The sequence below is a fragment of the Camelina sativa genome, chromosome 3 (assembly GCF_030686135.1).
Source record: "Camelina sativa cultivar CO46 ecotype springtype chromosome 3, ASM3068613v1".
NCBI lineage: Eukaryota > Viridiplantae > Streptophyta > Magnoliopsida > Brassicales > Brassicaceae > Camelina > Camelina sativa.
In genome coordinates, this window is record NC_141882.1 from 10,818,794 (window position 1) to 10,846,604 (window position 27,811).

The 27,811-nt window shown below is 38.0% G+C and overlaps 7 protein-coding genes across 15 annotated transcripts; 5 read left to right on the top strand and 2 right to left on the bottom strand.

Moving 5' to 3' along the window:
• Positions 1 to 76: 76 nt before the first annotated feature.
• LOC104776677 (phosphoenolpyruvate carboxylase 4) lies at positions 77 to 6,254 on the bottom strand. 2 transcript variants are annotated; one of them, XM_010500780.2, is made up of 20 exons: positions 5,954 to 6,254; positions 5,307 to 5,470; positions 5,016 to 5,130; positions 4,778 to 4,855; positions 4,607 to 4,675; positions 4,448 to 4,526; positions 4,281 to 4,357; positions 4,097 to 4,192; positions 3,780 to 3,921; positions 3,562 to 3,693; positions 3,379 to 3,446; positions 2,982 to 3,245; positions 2,633 to 2,758; positions 2,453 to 2,554; positions 2,235 to 2,381; positions 1,913 to 2,011; positions 1,734 to 1,822; positions 1,452 to 1,578; positions 1,165 to 1,371; positions 77 to 1,085 (listed from the first exon to the last, which is right to left on the bottom strand). In XM_010500780.2, the coding sequence occupies exons 1-20, from the start codon at positions 6,107 to 6,109 to the stop codon at positions 261 to 263; spliced, it is 3,162 nt and encodes a 1,053-aa protein (XP_010499082.2). In that variant the 5' UTR covers positions 6,110 to 6,254; the 3' UTR covers positions 77 to 260. The 2 variants fall into 2 exon arrangements, with proteins under 2 accessions (XP_010499082.2, XP_087358649.1); XM_087502523.1 differs by having other exon boundaries at positions 5,307 to 5,777; positions 5,954 to 6,215.
• A 3,637-nt stretch (positions 6,255 to 9,891) lies between these two features.
• On the top strand, positions 9,892 to 13,487 carry LOC104776680 (protein decapping 5). The gene is made up of 8 exons (XM_087502565.1): positions 9,892 to 10,418; positions 10,782 to 10,882; positions 10,971 to 11,045; positions 11,136 to 12,092; positions 12,375 to 12,446; positions 12,577 to 12,750; positions 12,836 to 12,946; positions 13,078 to 13,487. Exons 1-8 carry the CDS (start codon positions 10,268 to 10,270, stop codon positions 13,267 to 13,269), a joined length of 1,833 nt encoding a protein of 610 aa, XP_087358691.1. The 5' UTR covers positions 9,892 to 10,267; the 3' UTR covers positions 13,270 to 13,487.
• A 177-nt stretch (positions 13,488 to 13,664) lies between these two features.
• On the top strand, positions 13,665 to 15,403 carry LOC104776678 (putative transmembrane ascorbate ferrireductase 4). Its single transcript, XM_087502631.1, has 4 exons — positions 13,665 to 13,935; positions 14,013 to 14,064; positions 14,166 to 14,362; positions 14,930 to 15,403. The coding sequence occupies exons 1-4, from the start codon at positions 13,813 to 13,815 to the stop codon at positions 15,266 to 15,268; spliced, it is 711 nt and encodes a 236-aa protein (XP_087358757.1). The 5' UTR covers positions 13,665 to 13,812; the 3' UTR covers positions 15,269 to 15,403.
• LOC104778879 (ATPase GET3D, chloroplastic) lies at positions 15,214 to 17,607 on the bottom strand. 7 transcript variants are annotated; one of them, XM_087502603.1, is made up of 8 exons: positions 17,432 to 17,607; positions 17,210 to 17,342; positions 16,870 to 17,013; positions 16,701 to 16,779; positions 16,410 to 16,606; positions 16,150 to 16,321; positions 15,660 to 16,070; positions 15,214 to 15,499 (listed from the first exon to the last, which is right to left on the bottom strand). In XM_087502603.1, the coding sequence occupies exons 5-8, from the start codon at positions 16,568 to 16,570 to the stop codon at positions 15,368 to 15,370; spliced, it is 876 nt and encodes a 291-aa protein (XP_087358729.1). In that variant the 5' UTR covers positions 16,571 to 16,606; positions 16,701 to 16,779; positions 16,870 to 17,013; positions 17,210 to 17,342; positions 17,432 to 17,607; the 3' UTR covers positions 15,214 to 15,367. The 7 variants fall into 7 exon arrangements, with proteins under 7 accessions (XP_087358729.1, XP_087358738.1, XP_087358709.1 ...); XM_087502612.1 differs by having other exon boundaries at positions 16,410 to 16,603; positions 17,432 to 17,588; XM_087502583.1 differs by having other exon boundaries at positions 16,410 to 16,603; positions 16,705 to 16,779; positions 17,432 to 17,546.
• A 111-nt stretch (positions 17,608 to 17,718) lies between these two features.
• On the top strand, positions 17,719 to 20,217 carry LOC109124395 (uncharacterized). The gene is made up of 6 exons (XM_010479611.2): positions 17,719 to 17,890; positions 18,366 to 18,508; positions 18,899 to 19,007; positions 19,180 to 19,339; positions 19,460 to 19,623; positions 19,705 to 20,217. The coding sequence occupies exons 1-6, from the start codon at positions 17,888 to 17,890 to the stop codon at positions 20,065 to 20,067; spliced, it is 942 nt and encodes a 313-aa protein (XP_010477913.2). The 5' UTR covers positions 17,719 to 17,887; the 3' UTR covers positions 20,068 to 20,217.
• On the top strand, positions 20,190 to 21,711 carry LOC104776683 (putative splicing factor 3A subunit 1). Its single transcript, XM_010500785.3, has 2 exons — positions 20,190 to 20,535; positions 20,679 to 21,711. Exons 1-2 carry the CDS (start codon positions 20,470 to 20,472, stop codon positions 21,459 to 21,461), a joined length of 849 nt encoding a protein of 282 aa, XP_010499087.2. The 5' UTR covers positions 20,190 to 20,469; the 3' UTR covers positions 21,462 to 21,711.
• A 2,595-nt stretch (positions 21,712 to 24,306) lies between these two features.
• Positions 24,307 to 27,578, top strand: LOC104776684 (SUPPRESSOR OF GAMMA RESPONSE 1-like). 2 transcript variants are annotated; one of them, XM_010500787.3, is made up of 6 exons: positions 24,307 to 24,632; positions 25,342 to 25,483; positions 25,575 to 25,761; positions 25,854 to 26,368; positions 26,728 to 27,195; positions 27,284 to 27,578. In XM_010500787.3, the coding sequence occupies exons 1-6, from the start codon at positions 24,625 to 24,627 to the stop codon at positions 27,335 to 27,337; spliced, it is 1,374 nt and encodes a 457-aa protein (XP_010499089.1). In that variant the 5' UTR covers positions 24,307 to 24,624; the 3' UTR covers positions 27,338 to 27,578. The 2 variants fall into 2 exon arrangements, with proteins under 2 accessions (XP_010499089.1, XP_010499091.1); XM_010500789.3 differs by having other exon boundaries at positions 24,450 to 24,632; positions 25,316 to 25,483.
• Positions 27,579 to 27,811: the final 233 nt, after the last annotated feature.

Below are 27,811 nucleotides of genomic sequence, written 5' to 3' on the forward strand. Positions count from 1 at the left end.
ACCAAAGTCATTAACCAAGAAGTTCGAGAAAACAAAGCCAGCCAAACGAATTAAGCTGGAGTCCTACTAAAACAAATGGACTTAAAACTGTTCGTGATTCTATTGCACTTCACTACTTAATATCCAACGGTTTAATGTACAGAACAGCAATAGAAGCAAGGAAGTGAAAGATGAAAAGAAGAAAAGGAGTCATATGCAGAGGTTTGTCTGCGAGCACACACAGTAGTTCAAAACAAAGCAAAATGAGACCAAAGTGTGTCTTAACCAGTGTTCCTCATTCCAGCTGCAATACCGTTAATGGTGATGAGCAATGCATCCCTGAGCTTGTTGTTGTCATCATCACGTCTTAGCCTCTTGAGGATTTCAACCTGCAGCATGTTCATGGGGTTCAAATACGGAAGTCTACTCTCTATCAGCTTTTTCAGGCTTCGATTATTCTCCGAGAGCTTTTCATGGCCGCTTATCACAAGCACATACTTCTCAGTAGTCAGCAGTTCCTTTCTGAGCTCACTACCAATTCCTCTTCTGTTCTCTGAGACAAGCTCTTCATCGTAGTGTTTGGCTATTGGGATATCTGCTTTAGCTAACACCATCTCTATAAGGTCTATGGTCGACTGAAAGAAGGGCCATTCTTTGTACATTGCTTGGAGATCATCAGCGTGACCCTTCTCACAGACTCCTTTCAGACCAGCTCCTACACCAAGCCAAGCTGGAAGGACAAACCTTGTCTGTGTCCAGGCGAAAACCCAAGGGATAGCTCGAAGATTTCCTATCCCTGATGAGCTCTTTCTTCGTGTTGGCCGGCTTCCAATGTTGAGAAAACCAAGCTCGGCCTGTGGTGTTGCCTCTTGGAAGTAGGTAAGGAATTCTGGGTTTTCATAGACCGTGCTTCTGTAGTTTTGGCAGCTTATGTTTGAAATATCTTCCATTAGGCTCCGCCATTTTTCTTCTCGTGGTGGCTGAGGAGGCTGCAATGTAGCAAGCAGCACCGCGGTTGTGTAAATCTCTAGCTGCCTAACAGCCGTCTGTGGTAACCCGAACTTGGCTTGCACCATCTCACCTTGCTCTGTGGAACGGAGAGTACCCTGCAAGTCAATGCAAGACTGTACGTGAGGACTTTGGCTGAAAATGGAAGAAGACTGTCCAAATGGGTAAGTAACTTACCATTACAGACCCTGGAGGTTGGGATTGTATGGCAAGATAAGTTGGGCCACCACCTCGCCCAATACTCCCTCCTCGTCCATGGAATAAGGTAATTTTGATTCCAAATTCATTGCAAGCAGCCACAACATCCTCCTGGGCTTTGTAAAGTTCCCATGCTGCAGTAAAGCGTCCAGCATCTTTTCCAGAATCCGAATATCCAACCATCACCTGCACATAAATAAACTCGTAAATCTTTTCAGACAGAGCATACTCCAAATACAGACTTGGTTGAAGTCAAGTGTATATACCTCTTGGTGGCAGGTGTGATTCTTTTGGATGTGTTCTCTGTACCAATCGATTGATAGCAATTTTCTTATCACAGAGCCAGCGCCTCTTAAATCTTTCACTGTCTCAAAAAGAGGCACCACTCGCAGTCTATCATCATATAACAAAATCAGCATATCAATAACTTATGCCATCAAAAATAAGAGACAGACATTAGACAATAACCTCCAGATGAAGTTACCAGTATATGTAAGAATGCAGAGGAAAAATTACAATGAAGTATTCCTACAAGAAATTAAACTCACGTTCCAGCAGGACATGGTCTTCCCAGCTCGCCACTGACGGCAAGACGAGCATCTTTCTGCAGAAGCTCCACAGCGAGGACATCACTGGCCTACAAGTAGCAAAAAATCAATCTTATCAGCTACTCGTCCAAGTTAGCTTCAGCAAAGAAATGACTGTGAAAGACTGAAAGCTTTCATACATTTGAAGCCATAGAAATCACGTAAGCTCCAAGTGATTCACTTCCTAGCTCAGCAGCAACCCGGAAGGTATCTAGTACTTCTTTTACTTCAGGACCAACCTGAAAAGGTTCAGTAGTTTTCTTAATGTTGTTAAACACATACAAAAACAGATAATGTGATCAGAGACCACTTTCGTATCATCATATTGGCCTTCCTACATACAAGTTATTTGATCAATCCTTTTGGTCTAACAGTAAGATAAGCTGTAATTACTACCCAAAATTCATAATTATTTTCAGAGACATGAGACTAACATAAAAAGAAATTCACAGTGAGTGTTACCTCAATATTTGGAGGGACAAGGGGTCTTTTCCCTTTCAACTCTCTTGTCAAAAACTCCAGTTTCTTATCTTCATCCCATTCACTATATGTGCCCATGTCCAAGTATGTCGTAATTGCGTCCAAAGCTTCAGAATGCCTTGCAGCTTCCTGATTAATGAATCCTAGATCAGACAGGTATCACAGACAGAGAGCCAAAACAAGAAGGAAAAGAAACGCACCTGGCGCAAATCAAGTTTCATCAAAACCATGCCAAAGGTAGCAACTCTACGGATCAGATCGGAAAGCCGGCCATCGGCTAATACTCCGGCATCAGATGATTGCTGAGAATAGAACAAATTTAACGTATGAAGTTCATGATTTTTAAATAAAAGACAATTTCGCATCAAGCAAGATCCTACCAGAGATTCATAGCAGAGGAGTAGCGGTTCCAGAAGTTGGTCTGATGTTTCATAGTAATCCCAAGGATCGTATTCACAAGGGAGACCCTCAAGAAGAAGTTCCAGAAGTCTCCGTGTCTTCAGAAGCTGTAATCACAGATCATAAATGGTAAGAGTCGTTTTACTCAAGATAATAATAGAATTTCTCAAGATGGTTAAATTTGTAACAGTGAGAAGACTGGTAAATTATTTACAAGTAGCTCAAGATAAACGCACTGGACAATTAGACATGAATTCTTTTCAGTTTTTTACGATGCTAAATCCGGCTCTTTGCATGAACTTAATGAGAAAATTTTAGAAAGATCAGCACCTTTTCCTTTACTTCACCAAGAACAATCCGATACGGAGCAATTCCAGCTCGTTTTGGTGGAGTTGGTTCTAATAGCTTCTGAAAACTGGTCCTCCCATTCTGAGACTCCGCAAATAGTTTCTTCTGAAGAAGTTGGGAACTCGAGGAAGAAGAACCTCGGGGAGTAAGACTTTGCTGAGAGCCATTAGAGTTAACGGAAGTTCCATTTGCTATCCTTATTTGCAAACTCTGGCCTGAGCCATTACTAGAAATCCCCTGGACGTCCTATTTAAGGAAAAAAATTAAACGAACTATCAAAAACAGACATACTAAGCTAGAGTATATTTACTGGATACAATACAACCATCCAGAAAAAACAAGTCAAACATATGTCAGAGTCTCTAAAGCTATGCCTCACCTGACGATTGAGTAGCATATAATCTGTCACAGGAACTTCAAGTTTGGGATACTGTGATTCACCACATTCTGCAAGTAAGACATTGGAAACTTAGTAAGATGAAGCGTGAATATATAAGAAAGTCTGTATGCATGCATTATTAGTTTTATAAAAAGAGGGTAGCCTATGCATGAGATCATTTACCAGCGCATGAGGGGAGGTCAGCTCTGAGTGGAAGTTGGGTAGGTAGAGATAAGCCTTGCTGGCTTGGAATTTTTTGTTGGCTTCTACCAACAGTTGGACCCCTACTTTCAAGGTGATCTAGAGAAGATGCTTCTGAGGAGAAAAATGAACATGTTGAAGTTTTGTGTTCTCAGGAATTAAGAAAAAACTGAGACGTGAGATGTCCCCCAGTAGCATACCTTTTTCAAGAATCTCATCTGCCAATCTTGATAATCTATCGCTGCATCGATTCATAGACAATTCAAATCTTAAGCTATCGATCTCTCTTATGTACAGATCAATAGCCATCCACCTAGACATTAGTGATACTTCTTTGGTGACCTGAAAATTTATTGATAAAAACCATGTGTGTTAGCAAGCTAATCCTAATATTACTCTATACCAGCCAAATAGTAACCCTATCTTAAAACAATGTAGCAATACGAGGCAAAGCTCGCATTCTCACCAATACACAAAATGATTATTCAGGGGAAAAAGAAATATATTGAAGGCTCACCTTCGCCGTGACATTTGGATTTCCATCTCTATCACCACCCATCCAGGAACCAAACTTTATTGGGGTACAAGTTAATGGGAGTGGTTTCCCCGTGAGCTGAAGAGGACATAGGGAATGCCATTGTGTCAGTATCAAGTCACTTCAGCAATCAGACTCTGCAATAAATAAGAAAAACAAGTAAAACCTTCTTCAACGAACTGCTGACACGACGCAAATAATGTGGTACAGCTTTCCAAAGGGATTGCTCAACAATGTTCAGACCTGACACAAGGAAATAATACATGGTTAGAGTAGAACCTTGGTTTATCAAAGTAAACTTCTCAGACATTGACAAAATTTTAGTTAGCATACCAGCCCTAGCTTCATCAACAGGAGTAGGTTTCTGACGTCTAAGTTCATCAGTCTGCCACAGTGAAGTTATCTCCCTAACCTTTTAAACGAAATGAAATTATTAGCCATACATACTACTTCAGCAGAGAGACTCGGGGAATATGTTGAGAAAGATAGTACCAGATCCTCAATAACCGTTTCTCGATCTTCAGGTCCAAGGTCTGGTCTATCGTTATATTCTAGAAGATGCTGCAAGTAGTATCATATTTCAATTCCAAAGTACAAAGACCATAAACCTAATATTACTTGCTATAAGTATAGCAATCAATGTCAGCATTAGCAACAACTTACAGCCATTCTAATATGTTTGTACTGCAAGGTTCGCCGGTTGATTTGAGTGGGGTGTGCAGTAAGAACAATTTCAACCCCCTGTATTGGATAAAGTTTAGTAAAATGGCTTTACTTTGCATTGAAATGGGAATCTTTGAACTTAATCTTGCAGTTGAAAGTTACCAATCTATCAGAAATATTGAAACGAGATAAAAAAACTGAAAAGAGTATCACAGCAAGAAAAAACAATGAAGTATACCTGCTTGCAAACTGTGTCGTATAGCTCATCAGGGGAAATTCCACCTTGCAATAGCTTACCGAACACATCGTTGCATGATCTGGAAAGTTGTGGAACGTTACAGACTTTACGAACTCTGCAATTAAACGATCAACCAATCTTTTAGGCTTCAAAGAGGGGTTAAGTAAAGCAAAACATAAAAAGTCTCCCAAGTATCCTTCAAACTTCATTTTGTAACAAATAACAATGATCATATACTAAAAATGTTTTCATTCGTTTTTGACATGTGAAGGTCACTTATATAGTTAACACCTGTGATGAGTTTCAGCAATCCCCATCAAATTAAGAAAATGGCTGAACGCACGAGCCAGTGTCAATGCTTCCTCTAGTGACATCTTGGATATTTCAGAAGTCAGTTGCTTCTCCAAAAGCTCAGCTGTATCTTCAATACCAGCCAGACGAAGATTCAAAGCACTCTGAAAAGTCAAAAAGAAAACCAAAATAGTATCATCATTCACAGGGTCGATAACTCTTGATCTAATATCTAGCAAGAAACTTCACTGTAAGATTCCAGAATCCAACAAGATAACAAAAACGCACAAACCAGATCTTAAGCGAATTGAGGACTCTCGAGTGTGTGAATCAAAAACACAAACACGAAATATCGAACAACAAACCAAAACACGTTTCGTCAACCACAAGCAATTCGTAAAAACTATATTTCCATTTCCTTTTCAAACAAACCGATCGGAGGCTACATAAATCATATCGTTCTTCCACCTTCTATGTCACAAAAAAAAAAAAAAAAACAAAACGGATCAAACACAGCGTCAGAAACCATTCTCAGTTCTCCAGACGGATCGGAGAAAGAACGGTACCACTTCTCCCAAAAAAAAAATCACAACGGAGGTTCGAAAACAGAGAGAGAGAAGTCTAAAATAGAAGCAAAAAAAAAAAACCTGAGCGAGAATACGAGTCCGTTCGATTTTCTCCATGAAATCGGAGCCGACTTCTCTGAGCAAGACGTCGTGGAAGAGACTACCGAGCAACTTACAGTCATCCTCGAAGCTCTGAAACGAAATCTCCTCCGCGATATCGTCCGTCGTATCCGTCATCGTTGTTCGATTCCCCCTGATAACCTAACTTTGACCGTCGTTGACTAGACCTGTGTGGGAGAGACTAGAGAGTGTACAGACGAGAGAGAGATCTTTTTTGTTTTGTGAAGAAAATGCCGTACAAAGCGAGTGATATATCTGGTCTGTTGTAGGTAGGACCCCTATACGTGCAATTTAACAAGCTATCAGATATTGACACGCGTCGTTCCGCAACTGTGAATGATATGGCGGTGTCAATGTGTGTGATTCCCAATTTTGGACTGTTTTGACTTTTTTGGTCCAAATTAAGTTGAAGTATGAGAAAAATTACTATTTTTTTACTGAAAAAAAACAAAAGGAAATTTCGTTAGAAGAAAAAAATAATAATGGGCAAAATCGTTACAAATCTTTGTACCAAAAAAAAAAATGAAACGAAGATAGAAGAAACGTTACAGATCATGGGAACTCATATCTCATTTATGAGTTATTGAGGACTAATTTCTGACGATTTTTAAAGGTTTAAGATGGGTAATACACTAATACCCCTATATACATCCATTATGTTTAGCTCAATTATTAAAAGGTTGTAATCATGTCTCATAGGTGATTGGTTCTTTTGTTCCCTCTTATAATGATGGTATAGAGCGCGGCCAAATATACTAGTTTTGTGGATAAACTATAGACTCTAAATTATTCCAACTTGAATTGTGATTTTTAAAGATGCTATACGTCATTTTCGTTACAGACCATCTATACATGTATATGAACAAAAACCACTGTCCTAGTCTCCCTTGAACATGAATAATTGAGTATAAGTCCAAATCCTATTGGAAATTTGACAAAATCATAACTGTTAATGCTAAAATAAAATAAAAAGTGTGGATCTTGATTGTTGGTGTCTGATATATATTGCACAATTCGACTCCGTTCATTATTAAGCTTGGCATATGGTGAGGTCCAAAAATGTCAGTCAAGATTCACCTCAGAAGCTTGTCATCTTGTGAGGTCCAAAAATATCAAGATTCACCTCAGAAGCTTCTCATCTTGTGGGGTCCAAAAATGTCAAGAATTTCTGTTCATTTGATCAGTAAAAAACATAAATTCTTGAGATTTAATTTTCGAATTAAAGACCATTAATGACACATTAAGAGGGAGATTAAGTTATGAATTAATTGGAGATGTAGGTTATACCATCGTTGGCAGTAATAAAAACCTAGAAAAACTTTTTATTCATCGTACCTATTTTTATTGTATTCGTTCATAATCATCAACAAACAAACACTTTTACACATCGTTCTAATTTCATCTTTGTTCCAATTTTATTACATGTCATCTATAAACCCCCAACTAGACTTGAAGTTAGGTATGTTGTCTCTTGGTTGTCCATCCTTCTTTACCTTGACATTGTTAGTTGAAATCGAGGATGAACACAAGTGAAAAGTGTGTGAATGCAAATTAGGCTAGCTTGAAACAAAAAAGATTACCATTGATAGGGAAAAAAAATGAAGCGAAGAAGTCGGTTCCTAATATAGCAGAGAATCTTGTTTGAACTAATCGAAAATGTTTTAAGTAATTTCCTGCATTATTTCTTTCCCGACTTTGTTATCTATGTCTCTACAAACTATTGCTGGTGCATTTTTGCAAGTTTTGTAACGAGAACATTTTTCACTGTTCGTTCATGATGTGATCGTCTTCCTTTTCTATGTACACTTATGTGATATGACAACTTCCTTTTCTATGTATATTAAATTATTAATAGTATTTTGGTCTTTTTGGCAATCTTATTTTAGTATTGGTGGTATAAAGACAAGAAGTTCCATTTGTGGAAAACGCAATGATATAACAACTCCTTTGATATGCTAGGAGTTCTCTATATTGTTTAGCAACTAGAAGAACCCCACTTTGTGAATTTATTACCATTATGGCAACATAGTGGTAATCATATTAATTTAAACTCGCATTCACACTTTGACTTTGGCTCATTGCCTCATTCTAGGCTTTTACAGATAAACCGAGATTTTATTTATACCAAAAAGGACATTACCCAAGTTTGACATTTGATTTGGCGTTCGGAAAATTAAGTTAAAAAGGTAAATAAATATAACTAAGAGAGATAACCTATTAGTTTAAAGAGATTTAAAAATGTAAGAGTCTATGTAATCTCCGCGGAGTTTGAGTTGGAAGATCCTTAACAGAGAAACCAAAAGGGTCAAATTCAACGGTGCAATTGTTATCCGTAACGAATAGACAAACAAAAATTAAATTTTTGATCATAGAAAGACATACAAGAACATTTTTCAAAGATAGAGGCCGAGAATAAGAAGGATACTCCCATTACCCATTGTAGTGACAGGTGCAAGAGAACCATTACCGACCTTGATCAGAGGAAGAGAACCTAAATTAAAGATAGGATGTAGAGTACTTTGTTGTTGTGTGACGTGGGTGGTTGCACCAGAATCCATGACCCAAGCTGGATCATACGGGTCTTGCAGACTCATTGTGTACAGGTCCGTAGATCCACATCTTGATAAAACCATTGTGTTATGTCGACGAAGCAAGAGCGGCGGGCGTCGGGGAGGAGGATCCATCAAGGTGGCCTAAGTCGCCATAAGTGAGACAGTGAGTCTCGAACATCTCTCTCCAAGTGTCGTAGTTGAGTTTGTGTATGTCCAGGACAATTGGTATGTAAGCACGAATCTGAGAGATGTCGAATGGCTTGTCATTCTTTGGAGGAGACGTGGTAGCCAAGATAAGAGAGAAAAGAGGAGAAGAAGGGAGACAAGAAAGAGATCATGGGAGATCGAAGTGAAAGAAGAAGAAGAGGAAAAGAGAGCGGAGCAGGATCGAGAAGTAGCACAAAACCCTAGAAAATTTAGCAGGTTTTTTGTCGCAAATTTGATACCATGTAAGAGTCTTTGTAATCACCGTGAGGAGGTTGTGTTATTGATACATGCATATATAGTGTACAAACGTATCCTAACTACCAAAGATATGATATACATCAGTAAAGATATGGATAAGTACATATCTAATCTAACACAAACCACATGTTATCCTCTCTCTAATTTCATCTCCTACTTAAAACTCTTTATATTATCACCAAAATGCTTTTCACTTCATCTATGAGCCTCTTTCTTACAACTTCTAAATAATTTTCATGCATTAATAACACCACCAACCAAAGCATTTGCTTCAGCTAAATTCGACTCACATAGTCGCAAATGCATTTCTTGCAGCAAGTCGCAATCACACTTTTATCATCCATATGCTCTTGTTGCAAATACTATTAAAGTTTAAAGCCCATAATTTTGAAACAAGAAATTTTGACTAGCTAGAGACCCTACAAAATCAATCAACATCAGAAACATAAGAGGACCCGTATCAGGAGAAACACACAGAGAGTTGCCCGTATTGTTTGTGATGTGGAAGATAACTTGTTTCCCGGAAAATCCAAAACAGGAGAAAACAAATGATTATGTTATTAACCAAAAGAAGCATAAAAAGTGTTCAACACATGCTTCATAAAGAAACAACCACAAAAATGGCATCATACCTCAAAAGCCCATAGATTGCTAAATCCAAAGAGTCTCGTCTTTCCTATTTTCGTGGTCTCGTGAGGTCGCTAAAAGCACTTGATTTAGTCGTTAAACTACGAAACTAACCAACAGGTCACGAGTGCAAATGTTCCAAAAGGCACGAGGTTAATTATGTAATCAGAGTCGCGAACACGAGCCGAGCAATTGGAGTGGCTCGTGGCTCGCTCGTGGTTTTGTTTGCCTAAAACACACCATTGAGCTGAAATTACGAAGGAGGTCATGCATGTGTACACGTGGCATACTATGGTTAGTGGTTAAATAAAAGTCAATGGAGCTACACCAGGCTAATATGGTCAGATAGGTATATTTTTTTTTTTTCTCTCAATTGGGCTTTTTACGGGAATGGATAATAAAAAAGAGAGATGCTCGATCTCCCCAAATTAGAGTAAACCCTAATCGTTTCTTCTGTAGCTTTCTCTCTCTCTCTCTCTCTCTCTGGAAGAAGAAGAAGAAGAAGAAGAAGGGGATCCAAGGAACCTTGAGTGTGTGTGTATTTGCCGTTTCTTGACTTGTAGTTTTTTTTTTCTCGTGAATCTCTCTCTTTGTCTGTGATTTCTTCGGCGAAGAGAGACATAGATCGGATATGGCGGCTGAGAATACGGGTGCGAAATCGAGCCCCGGTGCGGATTCTTACGTTGGGAGCTTGATTAGTTTGACGTCTAAGAGCGAGATCAGATACGAAGGGATCCTTTACAATATTAATACAGATGAATCTAGTATCGGACTTCAAAACGGTACGATTTCGTTTTCCACTTCTCCGTTGTTGGATAATTTAATTAGATGCGTAGTCTGATTCCGGTGGTGTGTTCTCTTTCTGATTTGGTAGAAACTCAATTGTTTTTTTTTGTTTGGTTAGTCTTGTGAAATTTTGCTCCAATCTTGAACTGTTTTAGCTCGATTTGAAAGAGATGTTGTTCTTGTGCTTGGAATTCATGAAAAAAGAAGTGTTCATGTCTACTATCCAAGCTATTGAATTGTAATTGTGATGCCTTTTGAAACTATTGGTTGAGCAAGAAAGCTTAGTCTTAAGTGGTCGATGGGGTAGTTTTTGGTGAGGTTGATTTTTTCTGATCCCTGAAAATTTCTCCTGTGTGTAGTTCGATCATTTGGAACTGAAGGAAGGAAAAAAGATGGTCCGCAAGTTCCTCCAAGTGAAAAAGTTTATGAGTACATATTGTTCCGTGGAACTGATATCAAGGTATCCCCAGCAGGATTATTATGCTAATCATTTTATTAGTGTCGTCAGCCTCCACACTTTGGACTCTAATTGGTCTTGTTGTTGGCAGGATTTGCAAGTCAAAGCTTCTCCACCAGTTCAGCCTCCTCCACCTACTATAAATAATGACCCTGCTATAATTCAGGTGAATGTTAGAAATGTTGTAGGATATTATTTTCTGTTATTTTACAGTCAATTGATTCGTCCTCATTCTCCACTCTTCATTGTTTTGCAGTCTCACTTCCCTGGCCCGATTCCAACATCTGGTAGCTTGCCTTCTACCGCGAGTGGGTTACTGCCTGACATTAATTCTCATAATGGACAACCTGGACAACATGGGATGGGATTTCAAAACTCGATGCCCTTGTATCAGCCTAGTGGAAATCTTGCTTCATGGGGAGCATCGCCACAACCGCCAATGTATTGGCAAGGATTCTACACCCCACCTCCCAGTGGCCTTCCCCAATTGCATCAACAGTCTCTGATTCGACCCCCTCATGGGCTGCCAATGCCCAATTCTCTGCAGCAACCCTTGCAGTATCCTAACTTTAATACCCCTCCACCTACTGGTCCATCAAATATGCAGGGTTCGAGCTTGCCAGAACCACCCTCGTCATTATTTCCTTTTAGTACTAGTTCTCAAATTCTAGCACCTAGTTCATTGCCTTTCCCTGCTCTACCACCTGTGACGCTGTCGTCAAGCCTGCAATCTACACTGCAATCAGCACCATCTCCTTCACTAGCTTCAGAGATGGCACCTCCGTTACTCTCGAACAAAGCTCCTATTACTGCGCCTCCTACCCTACCGCAGGAAACTAATGTGCTTCCCTTTTCTCTGTCAACCACTAGAGCCACAGAAGCAAGTCCTATCCTTTCACTGCCTAACAAGCCTAGTGTAGTTACTGGTCCAATTTCTCAGCCGCAGGCAACACCATTAACATCTGCTCCTGCTGCTGGAGTTTCTAGTTCCATTAGCCAAGATAAGCCAAAACCTTTGTTGGTTACTCCTGGCCAACTGCTGCAGTCTGGATCCTCTGCAGTCTCTTTGTCCCCACCCTCTACAAATGCAGATAAAGATGTTGAGGTGGTTCAAGTATCATCATCAGCTGGGTTGGAACAATCTGTTCCAGTTACATCCGAAGCCCAACCTCCAATACTGCCATTGCCTTCCTCTGCGAGGCCAACTCTGAAGGTTTTATATTTACATATATTGCCAAATCTTTAATAGATATATCATGATAATCTTACCTTTGCTAATGTCAGAGATAGCTGGAATAACGTGTAACTGTTATCTAATTGAACCTGTAGTAATGCTCATTGTATTTTTCCATACTATGTCTCTTTGGCTTTGTCAAAGAAGCATGAAAATTTCTAGGTTCTTTCCTTGGTGTAGTAGATTTTGCCGTACACGTCAACCTATAAAGTCTTCTTGGTGATAACAATTTTAACTGATTTGCTGTTTTTTTTTCCTCAGCCAAACGGGCATTCTTTCCCAACTCATAATGGTTACAGGGGACGTGGGAGAGGAAGAGGAAGAGGAGCAGGGGTAATATTCTTCCCACTGATTTGTATAATGTGACGAGGCATTTGTTTGTTTCTACCGAGGAAAAGATCTACTAGTTAAAAATATATCATGAACTATAACCATGTATGCTAATAATTTTCCTTGTTGGCAGAGATCACACCAGGTAATGAAGTTCACTGAAGATTTTGATTTCACCGCGATGAATGAAAAATTCAACAAGGATGAAGTATGGGGTCATCTTGGGAAGAGTTCTACCCTTGATGGTGATGAAGATGATGATTCCCCGATTGTAGATGAGGCTGAGCTGCCTAAGATCGAGGTCAAAGTAAGTGAAGTAGACTTATAAGCCAATCAAGTAAAGCCATTATGTTCCCTTTCTCTGGTCTCATACACATTGTTAATTGATGTAGCCTGTTTACAACAAAGACGACTTTTTCGATAGCCTCTCATCAAACAACATTGACCGAGAGTCCCAAAATGCAAGGCCTAGGTTCTCAGAGCAAAGAAAGCTAGATACTGAGGTACGATTTATATATTTCCACAGTCGAATATCATATTGGAACTAGTCCCCTCTCGTTTCTGGTGATACTTAATTTTCCAGTATCTTGAGAGAAACTGATTGACTAACAAACGGTATTGGTAATGATTCCAGACATTTGGTGAGTTCTCGAGATTCAGAGGAGGTCGAGGAGGGCGTGGTGGTTATGGTCGAAACGGTTATTCACGGGGCGGTTATGGTGGCCGTGGTTATGGCGGTTATGGTGGCCGTGGTGGTGGCGGCGGTGGTGGCTATGGATATGGTGGGCGTGGCCAGGGGAGAGGCGTATCAAATCGTACTTCCTAAAAAGCGCTGCTATAAAGGGTTCTATAGACTCAAGAAACCCAGTGGGAGCTCGTGCTTCTGGTATGTGTGGCAATAAAACAAAAAACCATGAGTCTTGTGTAATGTTTCTGCTAAACCCCCTTGTTTGGTTTTCGAGTGTATCAATTTGATTTCGGATCTTTGTTTTAAGACTTGGTAATAGCGTCTTTCTTCTTATATTCAATCAATGTTATTTTGCACTTGTGGACTTCCCGTTTGGTGCTGTGAAATGTTTTTAAAAAAAAATTTCAATAGCTTCTTGATTATTGTATAAGTGTTTAGCATGGTGGATTACCCTGGACTTAAAAAGTCAACATTCTGACTATGAGCACAGTACTAGCAGCCTTAAATGTTAAATCACATGGGCCGTATAAAGAGAGAGAGAGGTCTTTATACGGAACGGAACCTTAAAATGTCTTTTTTAGTTTCTCAAAACATCTTTTTGTCGGCAACTCTCGGAGTCTGAGGGACTGTGCTCTACTGTGTACTACTACTACTACTCAACTTTGAAGAGAGATAATTAGAATGGGAAGTGTGGGTTCTTCAAGACTATCACTGGTTTTGTTTGCGAGACTCTCAGGTTTAGTAATCGCAGTTTCGGTTCTGTACTGGGCTCTCTTCCTCCCTAGTCAAGACTTCGGCTACTCTGTAATCATATCACACTCCTTGCTCTCTTTGATTTCAACTGGATCTCAAAACTAATCATGTTTATTATAATTATGTAGACTCTCCATCCTCTGCTGATGGTGATTGGCTTCATTCTTGTAAGTGGAGAAGGTAGTGATGATCATCCCTCTTTATGCTCTTTTGATGAAGATTTCCTCCTCAATTCGTTCTTGAATATGTTTATCAAGAATCTGGGGTCTTGTGATCTGCAGCGATTTTAATACACAAATGGTTACCTGGTTCAAGGAAAACGAAGAAAGCAGTACATCTATGGCTACAAGGAGTGGCATTGGCCTCTGCTGTGTTTGGAATTTGGACAAAGTTCCATTACCAACGTGGCTTTTTTGCCAATTTCTACAGTCTCCATTCTTGGATGGGCTTACTCTCTGTTTCTCTCTTCGCTGCCCAGGTTCGTCTTTTTCTATTTCCACCTACCAATATTATATTTACATTTTATTCTATAGATATAATATTAAGCATCTGACATGAATTTTTAATGCATCATCGAAAAAGAAGTAGATGCTTTCCAAGTCTTTTAAAAACGTACTATTATATGTTTTAAAATGTCGGATTACACTTTGCTTTCATTATAATTTCTTTTTCTTTTTTTGAAATGTTGGCCATCAATAATGCAAAGAATGGACAAAGGAAGAAATTGTATAGCCACTTGGGATTACTTTCTGATTTGTTACGGAAGCTAAAGCTGACAAGATTCCCCTAAAAGACTACTAAAACGAATTATTAATTATTTAGCAGATTGAAGAACCAGTCATGACTGTCACTTCAACTTATGCTCTTCAGAAGAGCCTCTTCTTATGTCCTACATAGTTTATTGATGAAGTTCCGGTGTTTATTAATTGTAATTACAGTTTATTAAGAAATGTTAATCTGTGGCGTTAAGTTATCAGAATTTACGACTTTAACTCTTGAGTGAGACCAGTTTTGAAGATTTAATAGTAATGACGTTGTGTTGCAGTGGGTGACTGGGTTCATGAGTTTCTGGCATAGAGGAGAAGTACGAACAACAAGAACCACGTTTCTTCCATGGCACGTCTTCTTTGGACTCTATACATACGGTCTTGCCATTGCCACCGCCGAGACCGGACTGCTTGAGAAACTGACGTTCCTTCAGACTAAGAGGAACGTCCCCAGACGCGGTTCTGAATCAATGACTGTCAACGGTCTAGGACTTGGCTTGGCTCTACTCAGTTGCATTGTTGTAACTGCTGCTGTTTTGCCAAAGTATCAGAGCCATTCTGGTGATGAGAAACTTGTTTATTCATCTCAAGATCGTCCCAAATGTTTTTCTTCTTGAGTTTTCTTTCATTTTTTTTTTGTTTGTATTGGATTTGGGGACAGACTACTACACATCTTTGGTGTACAAAAAAGAACAAATTAGTTCTTCTAAAATGTATTACCGCATTGTGATGATGAGACTTCTGTCCAAAAACTTGGCTCCTCCAACCTTTCCTTGAATCTGAGCCGGTAAATTAATCACCCGTCTTTGGTCCCCGGCTTCTATTAAGAGCTCAGAACCTCCTCTGTACTGAAATTTCAGCAAGAAAACCAAAAATCATTCTCACTTCTTATTTCCATATGTGAACAGAAGGCAATAACATTATGCCAGTACAGAAGAGGTTAAGGAAATGGGGATAGCTTTACAAATGTGGGTGAGAGAGTCTGAGGGAGATGAGAAAGCTTTTTACCTGGTACAGTTTGATCTCCGATTTCTCAAACCCTGGCATGAAAAGAGTCACCAATTTCTTTGCTGTATCAAACGTTACTGTTGTTGTCAAGCTGCTTCCTTTCCTTACTGTTTCAGAAAGAAGTTCCCGGATACTCGCATTCGCTTGGTCCAGCAGTATTTTGTCCCAATCCAGACCATTTATAGTAAATGGAACCGATGCAGAAGCAAAGGGCAGAGGCACAAAATCTTCTATTGGGGTTTTGCATGTCAGATGAGAAGAAGAAATAGTAAACGCCCCAGAAGCATGAGATCCTGCTTGTACTGTACAACCCCAATACCGTAGTGCAGCTTTAACAGACATAGGATTGTTTGGGTCCATTACAAGAAAACTCCTGAATCTCTCTGGATCTCTCCAAGCAGAAGCGCCAGTCTACAGTTTGCAAAAATCCATATGTGATTTCAGACCAAAATTAGTTGAAAGAGACTTGAGTTATGGGATAACAGATCACCTCCAAGAAACGTTCCAAAGTATCCCACATGGCAGGAGTTGTCATACCATCGAAAGGGGACTTATTGCCGCTTACGTTCATTGATTCATCAACAAATCTCATAATGGAAGGACTTGTTAGCCTCCCCAAATCTGTCTTCTCGGCCAAACTTCTCACATATTTCACATACAATCTGCAAAAAAGCAAACTTCCTTAAGGGTTGCAAGAAGGGAAAGAAGCACAGAGAAGTACAAAAAAGAAAAGCAAAACATAAAAGAGACCTTGTTTTACTGCTTAGACCAATCATCCGAAGAGTTTCCTCAGTGCTAATACCATCGTAAATCACAACGTCAAAAGTCTTCCCCTTGTGGTTCTTCCGGGTTGCTTGCCTAAAGAAACCAACAAGCCTCTCGAGTTCAAGCATTGAAAAGATTGAATCCATCCCTGGAAGCACACCTAGCTCTTCACCAACCACCTACTACACATCAATAGCCAAAAACAAATTATAGGACTCAAAATCCCAAATATCATTTTCTATGGAAACTCGCAGATACGAAGTTTGTGTCACATACCTACCCCTTCAAGAACCCCTTGGGTCATATTAAGTCGAGCGTCTGCTTGCTTCAGCTGTTTAAGAGGTTCCAGAAGCATCTGCAGTGTTTCAAAGAATCGTCGTTAAAGTAACTTCAAACCCTGAACCAGACATAAAGCATACGAAAGAAGATGGAAAAAGGGACGAACTTTTGTGGTTTCAAGCCTAATGACAGAGAGATTGTCGTTGATCAAAGTAGGAGTATTCCCAATCTTGGTTCCAAGGAGGAAATCAGCAGAAGGGTCTTGATTTTGTACCACTAAGCATGTACTCAGTCCAGCCAATGCGTAATGCTATGAGCAAAACCATTTCCCCTCAAAAGTTTAGTTAGCAAACAATAACATCAAAAAAAATCTAAGCAGAGAGATCAGATCAATACAACAACACTAAATTCTAAACATTATAGGATTCAGAATTCAATGCCGAGGAAATTTCAGTACTTTCGTCAAGATTGATGAAATGCAATGAGAAAGAAATCATAAAAAACACCTGAGCGGCGAAAACAGCGGCGGTGGTCTTGCCGGAGCCGCCTTTTCCGAGAAAGGTGACGAATTTGGTATCGTTACCATCTCTGGAAGATGTTGCCGCCACCACCACCACATAAGCTGATCGACGACGCTTCCTGGAGGGTGAAAGTGAAACTGGTGAATCCGTCCGCATAAGAGGAAGAAGATTCAGAGTAAAGCTTGAGCATGTAAGAGAAGAAGCTACCGAAGACACCATTTTTTTTTTTTTTGGTAAATTCAAAAGATCAGATAATCGCCGGAGAGCTCAACTAACTATAGCCGCTTGTAATAAAAGGCGTTGCAATATCGGAAACTGACACATCGACACACACAATTCACGTTTGCGTTCTACTCATCCGATTAATTTTAAACGCCCTTCGCGTTTTCAAACTGCTTTTATTTCACAGTCTAAATTAAATTAACAATTTGTTATTTTAAAAAAAAAGAATTAGCTTACGTGTTATTTATAAATCCGCGACCGCGTTGGAAAATATATATCAATACGGCAACGTTTTGCTGAGGTAGAAGAAGATTCGTGACCTGTGGATTTACCAAGTCTGTTCAGTTTTCACCAATAGTTTTCTGTTTGCGATTGAACATCACAGAGGAGGAGAAGGAAGAGGAGATTACGAAGATCGATTTTGATCTCGATTGAAACAAGATGGTACGTCTTATATAGTTTGCTCGGTTCATCGTTGAGTCAATTAATTTGGTCTATAAGTCAATTGGGGGATATGCTAATTTATTTATCTTCTGCTTCTCGAGGGTTGTAAAATTAGGGATAAACTGTGTTTGCTCGTTTTAATGGATCCCCGTAGCTTTTAAGTGTTTAAGATTGATTTTGGCTGCGATTTGTATGAATCTCTTTTGAGATTTTAGGGTATTTAATTTGGTGGTTCTAGGTTTTTTTGTTCACAAAGGGTTTCTTCTGAGAAATTTTAATCCTTTTTTTTTTTTTTCAATTGATTAGCGTATGGTTCATTGGTAAAATTACAAACTTTTCTGTATGATTTGTCTAATCGAATCAATTGTTTGCGTTTTGTAATCTGTATTATATATACCTCCTATCTGATTTGGTGGTTTTCAGTTTCATGTGTTAACTCTTTTCAATTTGTTTCCTTTTTTTGCTTGTTTTGCAGTCGACTCTATCAGCTGCCAGGGCGGATAACTTTTACTATCCCCCGGAATGGACTCCAGATCAAGGTTCCTTGAACAAGTTTCAAGGACAGCATCCTCTCAGAGAGAGGGCAAAGAAGATAGGCGAGGGGATCTTGGTCATAAGGTAATTATATATATAATCAAATACTGCTATATTACTAGCTCATTATTGCAGTGACTGCCTTAGTTCCCAAGTTGTAACATTGGGAGGGAGATGCTACTTACTTTAGGCTGGATTCACTCTAGTTTTTCATTTGATTGCTTCTGTAATCCATGAATTGTAAGATGAGGCGGCTAAACCAAAGTTTAACGTCAAACTATTATGATGTTTAAAAGTAGGAAAAAGTGTGTATTAGGCTTGAGTTGTCCTCAGTGTATTGGCATGGTTCGATGTTAAAGTTTCTACCTTGTGTAATTTCTGTTGATCGATCAGAAGCTTTGTTTATGTTGAATTGGCAGGATGGTACTTTCACTTCGGTTAAATTTTTTATACGTGCTTTTATTTTGTGTTCAGGTTCGAGATGCCCTATAATATATGGTGTGGTGGCTGCAATTCTATGATTGGCAAGGGTGTTCGATTTAATGCAGAAAAGAAGCAAGTTGGGAACTATTATTCTACAAAGGTATGATTGAGAGTCTTTCTTTTGTTGATGATTACTTAAAATATGACACTTTAGAAATCTACTCCTGTCCCGAAAATCCTTTGATTGCACAAAATACATGTACGCTGCATTGTATATTCTCTTTTTGCTTGCTATAGAACTATGGCTGAGTTTTATATCTTATCATGGTTAGATATGGAGCTTTGCAATGAAATCACCATGCTGCAAACATGAGATAGTCATTCAGACTGATCCTCAGAATTGCGAGTATGTAATCACTAGTGGTGCCCAGAAGAAGGTCGAGGAGTATGATGTAGAAGATGCAGAAACCATGGAGCTCACTGCTGAGGAAGGTTGGTTTCCATCTTTCTACTACAAGTTTGCATTTAGAAGCTCTATAGGCCTTTCAATAGCTTATCCTTGTTATTTGTTCTGGCCGACAATTCTTGACTTGCTTTGATGTACTTGTGCAGAGAAGGGAAAGCTTGCAGACCCGTTTTATCGTCTAGAGCACCAGGAAGTAGATTTGCAGAAGAAGAAAGCAGCAGAGCCGCTTTTGGTCCGTCTCCAGCGAGTCTCTGATGCAAGACATGCTGATGATTACTCCATAAACAGAGCTCTACGTGCACAACTTAGGGTTAGTTCCAATTTGCAAGTTTTGCTCTGCTTGCAATCCGATTTTCGGTTCCTCCTTTCTAACTTTGTTCTAATTTGCCAGGGACACAGAAAACGTGTAGCAGAAGAAGAGGCTGCTTCAAGGAAGATAGGGTTAGGGATAAGACTTCTTCCAAAGAGTGAAGAAGATATTAAAGCTGCATCAAACGTGAAATTCAAAACCAAGTTTGATAAGAACCGAAGGGACAAACGAGCACTAATCCATGCATCTTCCATCTTTCCCGAGTCATCTTACTCGATGTCATCATCGAGCAAGAAAAGAATGGAGTTAGAAGCAAAGAGAAGGAAGATAAGCGCAGCATCAGCGTCGAGTCTATTGAGAGGAGGTTTCAAAGCATCAGCATTGTCTAAAACACCATCAACAAGCAAGTCTAAGGTTTCATCAGTTTCTGTAAGGAAGCTGTAGGTTTTTTTTAGCAACTTGTGCTTGTATCGTTGAGAGGAAATATCAATGTAAGAAACACAAAAAAAAAAAAAGAGTGACAACTTATGGTTATAAGATGTTTCTACGTCTGGGAAATTGAATATGATCCCGACCTTTTTGGTCTCAAACCAATCAATCTGTTGAAATAAGAGTAAAAAATGTGAGGAGATAATGATGAAAATAATAGTCGTTGGATCGATCGATTTCTTGTTTTTTTTTTCTTTTTTCCCAGTATTTCTGCCTTTTTCACGGGAAATATTCATGAATTTATCTCCGCTGTAATCAGCTTTTTTCCGGTAGATCTGATAGTTTGTTGTGGAACAAATAGTTTGTCTAAACGAAGAATCTGATCTCTTGTTTCTCTCAGTATTTCTGCCTTGTCCCATGATGAATTTATCTCTTCACGACAACGACGACACACGGCAGGGCGGCTGTTTCTTCCCGGATGAGGTACGGATCCATCGATTTCTTGTTTATTCCATGGAAAACATTCGTGAATTTTTGTTTTTTCCGGTAGATTTTGATACTTTGCTGTGGAACCAGTAATTATTTATGCGTAAAACAAAATGTCTGATTTTTTTTTCATCTGTAAGGATATGCAAAACCTTCTAGAACTTCCAGATATGATAAGCTTTCCAGTACCTCCAGAAATGCAAAACCTGCCACCTCTAGATATGAAAGACTATCCACCACCTCCAGATATGAAAACATTCGTGGAGATGACGGCACGTTATGTAGCGGAACACGGCGGGTCTGAGGAGGAGAAGTTTATCATTAACGTTAAACTCCATCATGAAAGCCTCAACCTCAACTTTCTGAAGAGCTCAGAAGATCCCTTACAGGGATATTATAAGCAAAAGCTCGCTGAATACCTTTCTCAGAAACAAGAAGAAGAAGAAGAAGAAGAAGAAGAAGAAGAAGATGCGTTTTTCACATTGAACCAAAAAAAACAAAAAAAGAAGAAGATGTCGGAGCTAATCATCAGGAGAAGAAAGTTCTTGTACTTGAGCCTCTTACCGAATACTATAGAGCTAATCTTGATGATGATGATTATGATGATGATGGTAAAATTTATCTGCCTGATCGATCTCCTGGAAGCCAGACTTCCTAAAGGGATGAAGCGCAAGGAGTTTGAGACTATGAAGCTCACAGCGCAGTTAGCAGCTTGGTATGGTAAACGTTTTTGGCTGCCTTTGAGAAAAAGAGCTGGGTTTGAGTTTACCAATCAAGATAATCGCTACTTCCCACGTTTCTTTCGGTTTGTTCTCGAGTATTCCATAGTATTTGCGCCCCCTAAAGATTTGGAAGAAAAGATGAGCAAGAGTCACGCTTATGCAGCAGCCGTGAAATATTACATTTGGAGGCTAGAGATTTAAGTGAGCAAGGTATCTATGCCGTGAGACACGATTGGTACCAAGTACACAAAAAGCAAGAGCCGGTACTTATATTGGTTCGTTTCTGAAAAAAAAAATTGTATTGTTTTGTACTTATACATGATTCCACTTTTAGGATAAGTCATAAGTGGATTTGATTAAATTTGCTTCTAATCATTCTCTAAAGAAAATATTGGCTAGTAGAGAAACTGCAAATTCAGGCAAAAGGAAATGTTATTCTAATCATTCTATCTTTGTTGAATCTATGATACCAACGCCTCAAGATCCCTCCCCAGCGCTGCAGTTTCTGGGTGAAGTGGTTTCTAAATATGGACATTCAGGAAGGTTGGAACTACTTTGGCTATTGTTTTGATTGTTGAAACTTTTATGAGAATGTTGAGGATAAGGTCTGGAGGATACTAGCGGGGTTATTTATTTTATGATTTTAATAGAATTGGAAATCAAATCAAAAAATCATGTATTATATAATCATTGATTTTTAAACGTTTATCAAAATTATGAGTTATTGGTTCTATGATTTATAAATACTTGTTAAAAACTCATGTTATTCGTTTAATGATTTGATTTTGGATTTCAAAATCAACATTTTGTTTTAAATGAATTTGAATAGATTTAAAAGTAAAAAAAAAATAGAAGAATTCAAATCCAAAGATAAAACATGTTATTTCAAAATTCATATATTTTGATTTTTATAATTTTACAATTCTATATGAATTTACAAATCATTCATCCAATGTATTTATTAAATTCAAAAAAAATAATGATTCCCGTGTCTAGATCATTATAAGCCCGGACAGCTTGAGCAGCCCGAGCAACATCGATTGTCATAAGCTCCACTATGATGTTTGCACTGACTGACAAGCTGCGATGTCTCGAGATTCATTGATTTGACTGTTATAGATTAAACTACTAACAAAAAAATTATGAGATACAACTAATTAAAATATATATATATATTAAAAATGATTAATGATTTAGAATCCATAATTGTGAATTAATATCAAAACCCGCAGAACAAAAACAAGAATTTTCCTACTAAAAATATACCAAAAACAATGTTCACAATCACATGTAATTACGTTTGAAAATCGTCTTCAAGTGTATTGTGTCGATAGGAAGGGAAAAGTAACAAGTATGAGTCCAATTCATGTACAAAATTACCTCTATTATATATAACTACCTCTATTATATAGAGATAATTCGAAGTATAAATTTTATTCTTATATAATTTGGCTATATATGTTATATACAATTACCTCTAATATTTCTTTGGTTTGGACTAAAATACAATTAACTCTGTTCAAAATCATAATATAATTAGGAATCCAATTCTTATATAAGTTGTATTGGTATATTTTATCAGTTTGTCGTGTTATATACACATTCGTTTTCACAATAATATTTTAGCAGTGTAGTACTAAAAAATGGTATATTTAGTCTCATGAGATGAGGATAATGATTAGGGTTGCATAACATTCATATATGAAAGAGATTTCCTAAACTGAATAGATACAAACATATACATATCTATATATAATATTTGATAATAACTTGGAGCGCTCAAAACTCAATATGTGTGTTGGTGGATGATAAACAATGGCTTTTTGTCTTCTTCAATATTTGGAATAAAAATATAATTTAATACATTTTCTGGAAAGTGAGAAAGTCCACCAAATTATGTCGCATAGTATCATAAAAATACTCTAAATTTTAATCCGCAGTACACCGCGGGCATACAATTTCTATTATAGTTTATATTTTATGTTGTATCTATTTATTAAATATTGAATGTTTTGTAAATAGAGGAATAACTAAATTTTCTAGTTGTTGTGCGACTAAATATTTATATTATTTTTTAATCCACAATACACTTCATGAATCATGACCATTTGTTTGTTATATTTAGTTTGTTTTGTTTAGTGTTTGAGATTCTATTTTGATTTTTAATTATTATAACAAAAAATAAAGGATCTAAATACATAATCAGTAATTATACACTGTGATTAAGTCACATTTTTCCTAATAATTTAATTATTTTATACAACTTAGTTAAATCAACTTGATTTTAGGTCAAATATTCTAATATTAGTAGTGTTGATAAATAATTAAATGAGGATCTAACCCGTGTTAACACAAATTTAATAATATTTTATTAATTTCAACATGTTCTCTTTATAACTCATCTACTATATAAACACATTATATAGTATTTGAGAATTTTTTAATTTTACATATTTATAATAATTAATTTTTTTATTAAGTTTATATATGTTAATTATAATATTTAAATAATTGTCAATCGAAGTTTTTCTTACGTTAAGAATCAAAGCTCACAGATTTTTAAAAACAAAATAGGAATCAAATTGTTTTTTTCTTTGTTTACGAAGAATTCAAATATAGAATATCTTCAAAACACAACATAATATATAGTTAAATATATGATAGTTTCTATTTTCATATTGATTGTTGTTATTTTTTAATTGAAATAAAATGTAAAATATTTAGAAAACAAAATCTGGAGTAATGTTAGTTTTGAAAACTTTTTAGGAGTTAATGTTATAAACAATTTTTTAGATAAACAAAATTAAAAGAGCATAGCACAAAATGTACTAAAAAAATGTTAATATAGATTTATAAATAAACATCGTTAACCCATCCTTTATCTCTGTATGATAATAATAAAAGGTAGTATTACTTAATTAATTAATAATTAGATTCATGGAAGATATCATCCTAACCGTTGATCTGTACGACAAGCGTGTTATCACGATAGAAGTCAACGTAAAGTCGTCGTATGTATGCGGACCGAGTCACACCCAATTAAAATGCTCACACTTCCAAAAGAAAACTTAAACTGGCGCCTCTATCTCTCTCTCTCCACTTCCCAGTTATTCGCTCGGGACAAGATTTTATTGTCTCTCAAAATCTTTTATAAAAAAGAAAGAAAAAAAAAAAAAAAAAAAGATTTTTAACTTTATTTCGTACTTAAGCGGAAACAGTAGTAGTAGTATTAATCCGGACTCGAGTTTTGAGAATATCCTTACTTTGCAATTGTAGTATCCATTTAAGCGTCGAGAGAGAGAGAGAGACTTGTCTAGGGTTTTTCCGATTCTGCTTCTCTGATCTTTTTCTTCGTCAAGCTCCCATGGCTGGGTAAGTACTTTTCTCTTTCGATCTCGCTCTGGATTTTGGCTAGGTCATGGTTTTTTTAGTTGAGACTCAAACCCTAAGTACGATTCCTCCCTCCCGATTGCAATTTTGAAGTAGAAACAAACAAAAAAAGTTTGAATCTTTTTTAGTTTTTGTTTGTGTATCAACGAAGCTTTGTGATTCTACTTTCTCCCGATGTCAAAGCTAAGCGCGAAAGGGTTTTAATTTGAAATCTGCATTAGGGTCTTTCACTTTCACTGCTACTAGCTTTCTTTTTTTAAGAAGGGATTTTTTTGTTTAAGGTTCCTGTTGTATGATGCTAATTTGATCGATGAGCTTGAAGTTCATACCTTTTTAACTGCTGCTTGCTTAGTATCTACACTACAGTATGTATGTATTTTCAGTGTCTGCACTCTATCCAAGTAGAGATATCCAATTACCCTTACCAAATATGGTGGAACTGATTCCATATTTCAGGTTCTCTTTGTTCCTTGAGGACAACAGACATAAGTATTCTGCTCAATCTAGATTCTGGTAGACATAATAATGTCTTGTCTTTCAGGATTTAGTTTTGTTTTTATGTGACAGTGTCTTCTTTAACCTGCATTGGTAATGGCATTGTGTTGATATCATCTCTCTGATCATTCTGCCTTGGCTATAATGTTTGGAACCACTGTCTTGACCAGTGGTTGCTCTTTTCTTCTGTATGCAGACGATCATGGTTGATTGATAGCAACCGGATTGCAACAAAAATTATGAATGCATCGGCTGGTTCTGACCCTCGCCAAGTTGTGTGGAAAAGCAATCCTACAAGACATTGTCCAAACTGTCGACATGTCATTGACAACAGCGATGTACGGTTTGCTCTTTTGTTTCATTTGATGTTCTAATATCATACATCTATGTAGTTGTTGTAAAACTAACTAGTTTTTGTACAATTTTCAGGTTGTTGATGATTGGCCAGGCTTGCCTCGAGGTGTGAAGTTCGATCCATCTGATCCAGAGATCATTTGGCACTTGCTAGCAAAATCTGGTTTATCAGGTTTAAGTTCTCACCCGTTCATCGATGAGTTCATCCCAACCGTCAATCAAGATGATGGAATCTGTTACACTCATCCTAAGAATTTACCAGGTTAGGCAATGCAGGGTTTCTTCTTTCTGTTTTCAGTCATCAGAGATGTTCCCAAGTTCATTTTATCTTAACTTAAATTCAAAAATACTCAGGTGTTAAGAACGATGGAACGGTGTCCCACTTCTTCCATAAGGCAATCAAAGCCTATAGCACAGGAACTCGAAAGCGTAGAAAGATTCACGACGACGATTTTGGCGATGTGCGCTGGCATAAGACAGGAAGAACGAAACCGGTTGTGTTGGATGGTGTTCAAAGAGGGTGCAAAAAAATAATGGTTCTCTATGGCGGAAAAGCTGTGAAAACGAACTGGGTGATGCACCAATATCACTTGGGAATAGAAGAAGATGAGAAGGAAGGTGATTATGTTGTTTCTAAGATATTCTACCAGCAGCCACAGCAGCTAGTTGTCAAGCAAGGTGATAAGGCTGAGCAAGAAGTCTCTGAGGAAATCTTTGCTGTAATGACTCCAAAAGTGGATCCTGTCACTCCAAAATTAGTTACACCTGAGCCTCGAGATGCTGTACAACTTTATTCTGACTCTCACTTTGGCAATGACTATGTTACTCCCCATAGCTATGTTACTGCCCAAGACGTTTCTCTTGCTGAGGTAAAATTCGTTTCGTTTGCTTTCTATTGACAAATCCTTGTGCTAGTCTGGTGCGAGAGCATTGTGATTACCATAGGTGGCTTGTCGCTGTTGTGATACTTCAGCAGCTATAGTTGAGACGGTTAGCCACAGAATTAATGATGAAAATGAAAAGGGAGTTTAGGCAGAGGGAGATGGGTATTTCAGGATTATTCTATGTTTAGGATTGAGAATTGGGTCGAGGGTGGAGATGCGCTCTTGCTGAAGTTAATAAAGGACTAGTTAGTTACCGGTTGACATTTTACACATTCCTCTATAATTTAACAACTCATTGATATTGCACTAATAGACTCTATTTCCTTTTGTTTCCGGTACCTAAGACATCTGAGGTAATGTATATGGAAGATGAGGTTCAGAGTATTCAGCCTAATCATGGAAGACCAAGTTCTGCATATGAGCCTGAGCCTGAGCCTGAGCCCGAACCTGGACTTGAAAACGGAGCAAAAGAAACAATAGATGATAAAGAAGAGCAGGAGAAGGATAGAGATGATGAAAACGAAGCTGAGAAACAGCCGACTTGGTTTGACAGCGGATCTCAGTTATTCTTGGACTCGCAACAGCTTGTGGAAGCCTTGTCTCTTTGTGATGATCTCTTGCTAGTGGGATCACAGGACAGGGAAGAGAACACAAACAGTGGAAGCTTAAAGAATAAACAACCATGTATTGCAGATTACGCACACCTAGGAACAGAAGAGTTCAAACGGGACCTGGAGGAATGTCAGAAGATCGTTCTTGATCCCTCCAACATAGAGCTCGATACTCCACCTGAGTTTCGTCTGAGCCAGCTGGTAAAACTTAAATCCCTCTTTTTACTTAAAACTTTTTTACATGCAATCAGGTACAAAAGCCTAATGGTTATTGGTTATGTCTGTATAGGAATTTGGATCACAGGACAGCTTTCTCGCCTGGGGGACTGGAAAGACTGACTGACTTAACAAATGTACCACGAGCTCAAGACTATGGAACTCATTGATATTTTTTGGTTGGCAAAACAGTGCCAAGCTTTTGTTGTAATATGGTAATTTCCTCGAGGGATTGATTCAAACTTGTTTTGGTTTTTTTGGTTTTGGGATGTAGAAGTAGAAGAACTAGTATGGAACGTGTTTCTGATCTAATTTGCAATGTCCGTATGTAAATATGATGCTTTTGATGGGTTTTATGAGCTCCAAAATCTGGATGTATGAATTACACTAGTAAAACTTTCTTACCGAACTCATGTTCCTTTCTTAACAGAAGGTCCGAACACAACATCTAAGGCATCTAGGCCATTTCTTATCTAAACGCAACAAACAGCAACGTAGACTAGAAAGTAGAAACAAACAACAACGAATTTACATGTTTAGCTTCCCTATTGTCGCGAAGGTAGTAAACGTAGGCTAGAAACAAGCAACACGTTGAGCTTGT

Coding starts and splice junctions, on each gene's coding strand:
- LOC104776677 (XM_010500780.2), bottom strand. CDS start 6,109: ATGACGGATACGACGGACGATATCGCGGAGGAGATTTCGTTTCAGAGC. Junction 4,527..4,606: donor AAACGGTTATTGAGGATCTG/GTACTATCTTTC, acceptor TTCGTTTAAAAG/GTTAGGGAGATAACTTCACT. Junction 4,193..4,280: donor TCAGCAGTTCGTTGAAGAAG/GTTTTACTTGTT, acceptor TGTCCTCTTCAG/CTCACGGGGAAACCACTCCC.
- LOC104776680 (XM_087502565.1), top strand. CDS start 10,268: ATGGCGGCTGAGAATACGGGTGCGAAATCGAGCCCCGGTGCGGATTCT. Junction 10,883..10,970: donor TCCGTGGAACTGATATCAAG/GTATCCCCAGCA, acceptor TGTTGTTGGCAG/GATTTGCAAGTCAAAGCTTC. Junction 12,751..12,835: donor TGCCTAAGATCGAGGTCAAA/GTAAGTGAAGTA, acceptor TAATTGATGTAG/CCTGTTTACAACAAAGACGA.
- LOC104776678 (XM_087502631.1), top strand. CDS start 13,813: ATGGGAAGTGTGGGTTCTTCAAGACTATCACTGGTTTTGTTTGCGAGA. Junction 14,065..14,165: donor CATTCTTGTAAGTGGAGAAG/GTAGTGATGATC, acceptor TGTGATCTGCAG/CGATTTTAATACACAAATGG. Junction 14,363..14,929: donor TTTCTCTCTTCGCTGCCCAG/GTTCGTCTTTTT, acceptor GTTGTGTTGCAG/TGGGTGACTGGGTTCATGAG.
- LOC104778879 (XM_087502578.1), bottom strand. CDS start 17,443: ATGGTGTCTTCGGTAGCTTCTTCTCTTACATGCTCAAGCTTTACTCTG. Junction 16,780..16,869: donor TTAGGCTTGAAACCACAAAA/GTTCGTCCCTTT, acceptor GAAACACTGCAG/ATGCTTCTGGAACCTCTTAA. Junction 16,071..16,149: donor CTTTGGAACGTTTCTTGGAG/GTGATCTGTTAT, acceptor TGCAAACTGTAG/ACTGGCGCTTCTGCTTGGAG.
- LOC109124395 (XM_010479611.2), top strand. Junction 19,008..19,179: donor GGAACTATTATTCTACAAAG/GTATGATTGAGA, acceptor TATCATGGTTAG/ATATGGAGCTTTGCAATGAA. Junction 19,340..19,459: donor GGAGCTCACTGCTGAGGAAG/GTTGGTTTCCAT, acceptor GTACTTGTGCAG/AGAAGGGAAAGCTTGCAGAC.
- LOC104776683 (XM_010500785.3), top strand. CDS start 20,470: ATGATGAATTTATCTCTTCACGACAACGACGACACACGGCAGGGCGGC. Junction 20,536..20,678: donor GCTGTTTCTTCCCGGATGAG/GTACGGATCCAT, acceptor TTCATCTGTAAG/GATATGCAAAACCTTCTAGA.
- LOC104776684 (XM_010500787.3), top strand. Junction 25,484..25,574: donor ATGTCATTGACAACAGCGAT/GTACGGTTTGCT, acceptor TACAATTTTCAG/GTTGTTGATGATTGGCCAGG. Junction 26,369..26,727: donor AAGACGTTTCTCTTGCTGAG/GTAAAATTCGTT, acceptor CCGGTACCTAAG/ACATCTGAGGTAATGTATAT.